Raw genomic sequence first — 3045 nt, forward strand, 5'->3', positions numbered from 1 at the left:
CATCCCCTAAGGGGAATATCTTGCAGTGCTCACACTTCTAGTTTCCCTTTCATATGCAACCAGGGCAGACCCTGCTTAGCTAAGGGGACAAGTCATGCTTGCTACCACAAGACCAGCTCTCTTACTTCTTACTATAAAATTTCATTAATCATTAATTCATTACACAACCAAATTAAAAAACCCACCATGCTTCTTGGGAATTTATGGATTTTATAATGTTTCCTAATAAAGCAAGCCCTGGAGCAAAATTTTGCAATGTCTGTATAGAATTGACAGTATAATAGAACATGATCCATGGTTTCAACTGCTCTCAATTGGCAAGGGCAAATCTGTTCTGCATAGGGTATCCAACGGTATCTCTCTTCCAATAGGGCTGATGGCCTATCAGTTAGGCCAATCTGTTTGGCCTGGCCTTCCAGGGTTTTTAAATTTTTGTAAATGTTTTTAACCTGTTTCAACCTGGTTTTCCAGGGTTTTTAAACATTTTTGAATGTTTTAACTATTAATTGTTTTATGGTGTTTTATTGTCTTTGTTTTTAGCTGTTAATTGTTTTTAATTGTTTTGTTTTAATGTAAAACACCCTGAGCCATTTTTGGAAGGGTGGTATATAAATTGAAAATAAATAAATGAAATAAATGAAATAAGTAAATAAATAATACTTGTAACAGATTACAGCCTTTGTCTCAGAGCAGCTCATGTGAGGGGAAAACATGCTGAATCATCCCTGGCAAGCTGCCTGGCTGGGCTTCTCATAAAACTAATCTATATTTCTGGTAGAATTAAAATGCTGCCGCCACCCTGTTATCGACAGAGTTTGAACCTCCCTAGGCTTGGGTTGGAATCCCAGGGAAAACTCTATTTTTCTATTGGATAAGTACAAAAATCTTCCACGTGTAGACCTATACATGATGAGAAAACTGATAGCTGCTGAGCAATTGAGGATGCTTTTGCACCAGATAAATCCCCTTTCTGCCCTCCCTTTTTCTTGAGTTAAAAACCAGCTCTGACAGGCTTGTAAAAGGAAAAGAACAAAAACCCCAGTTTTATTCACTGCTTCACTTTATTTACTGTTCCCATCCAAGGCTTTTAGGTTTTAAAGACACTCAAAAATACTTAGTAGATTACAAAAACAGGTTGTCTTAGGCTTCAGTTTCAGGTTGCATTTAGGCACGCTTAAAAGTTTACAGAGTCTTTTGCAATGCCCTAGGTGGGGTGAGCATGGACTAGTGTATCTGATTTTAATTACATTGCAGGTAAACAATAATAGAACAGTATCAGGAATATGCAAAGCACACATACAAAGAAATATATGTTTCTAACACAAAATCTGACTCTTCCCTATACTGATGAATCCCCTTTTCCTTGAAAACTCACCCAACACCTGATGAGAATCAAGCTTCCTGCAATGCTGTCTTTCAAGGATCTGCAGTTATTCCATGAGAGAAACCTCCATGCTGGCTTTGACCATAAGGGAGGAAAACCTCCATGCCCCTCACTAAGCCTTTCCGCACCTGCTTCTCCAGCACAGACCACCCTTTTTGTTCCCAGAATTCCCAGCAACCACTCTCTAGGTCCCACCCACCTAGTGTAGTGATTGGCTGCCCTGAGGTTCACCAGCCTGTCATTCAAGACAAGGGTTCACTCCCTGTTAACCCTTTAGAGGGAGGGGAGGCTGATCATAACAGTAATAGATGGGCCAAGGTAAAAACTCTCTAATGATTTGCTGTGACAAGACTGTACAGATATGTTGCCGGAGAGAGAGAGACAGAGAGAGATCTTTACTATAATTTCCAAACTTCAGGCAATGAGAGACCATGTTATTGTCCCTCTGAAAATCAATGATTCTAATATGGTGGTTTTTGGTCTCTTTTGCCTTGTGGTAAGGCAACTGGACTAGTCACTAAAAAGAAAAATGAAACTTTAGTGATAAATTAGAATGATATTTTGCATAATTGTATAGTAAAGTCTTCCAACTATGTTTCCTCACAAAATCCACACAAATTTCAAACTACTTTATTATATTTTTTTCATGAATAAAAATTAAAGTTTCCGCTTGCATTTTACAAAAGGAGAAACTGGAATATGATCAGGCACTCATTCAAAGACTCACCGAGGTCTTCTTTTTTTACATATGTGAGCTTATGTGGATGATGTGAAGGGAGAACAGTGTCGGTGGGTGGATGGGTCAATAGAGAGAGATGCACACGGTTCTCCCCTCTCCACTTCACATCATCCACATAAGCTCAAATAGGTAAAAGAAGAAGGCCTCAGTGAGTTACATACACGTGCACACAAACAGTTTTTCTACATGGCCAAATACCTGAGCAAGTAAAATAGAATGTATGAAATGGCCCTGAGACAGTGGCGCTTTATGCCGCCCGCTGCCCGGAGTTTCTGCCTCGCTCCTCCTGACTTCCTGCAAGACCCAGCCTCTCACAAGTTTTCTGAGGTGTGAAAATGGCAGACATTGACAACAAAGAACAAGCTGAACTTGACCAACAAGATATGGAAGATGTTGAAGAAGTAGATGATGAAGAAACTGGAGAAGATGCTAACAGCAAAGCATGTCAGCTGACTGAACAAATGATGCAGAATTCTCAGATTCTTGCAGCTCTGCAAGAAAGACTTGATAGCTTGATTGGAACACCTACAGGATATATAGAAAGCTTGCCTAAAGTAGTTAAGAGACGTGTAAATGAGCTCAAGAATCTCCAAGTTAAGTGTGCACAGATAGAAGCAAAGTTCTATGAAGAAGTTCATTAACTGGAAATAAAATATACTGCAGACAGAGGCAGCATTTAAAGTGTTCACCATGGTCAGATCCTATCAGTCACAGCATCACAACTGCAACATTTAGCTGTGTTGTGCACCAACAAAAAGCTTCATGACAATTTAACAGCATGAGCACTAGTGAATCTGTCTGGATGTCCCTCCATGAAAAACAAACAAATCCTTGCACTCCTTCCTGAAAAAATCAGGGAGGCAATAGCTGCTCCTTCTCCTGTGCAATTACTTGCACAGGACTTTTCCTTGTGAGGAGAGAG

The 3045-nt window shown here is 39.8% G+C and overlaps 1 protein-coding gene across 1 annotated transcript; it reads left to right on the forward strand.

Annotated features, from left to right (window-relative positions):
- The first annotated feature begins 2393 nt into the window (after positions 1–2393).
- LOC128352257 (nucleosome assembly protein 1-like 1-B) lies at positions 2394–2778 on the forward strand. Its single transcript, XM_053312680.1, has one exon. The coding sequence runs from the start codon at positions 2459–2461 to the stop codon at positions 2762–2764; it is 306 nt and encodes a 101-aa protein (XP_053168655.1). The 5' UTR covers positions 2394–2458; the 3' UTR covers positions 2765–2778.
- The last annotated feature ends 267 nt before the right edge of the window (positions 2779–3045 follow it).

Source organism: Hemicordylus capensis, chromosome 3 (genome assembly GCF_027244095.1).
Source record: "Hemicordylus capensis ecotype Gifberg chromosome 3, rHemCap1.1.pri, whole genome shotgun sequence".
Taxonomy (NCBI): Eukaryota; Metazoa; Chordata; class Lepidosauria; order Squamata; family Cordylidae; genus Hemicordylus; species Hemicordylus capensis.

What these genes read in the sequence shown, in the direction of transcription:
- LOC128352257 (XM_053312680.1), top strand. Translation starts at nt 2,459, where the DNA reads ATGGCAGACATTGACAACAAAGAACAAGCTGAACTTGACCAACAAGAT.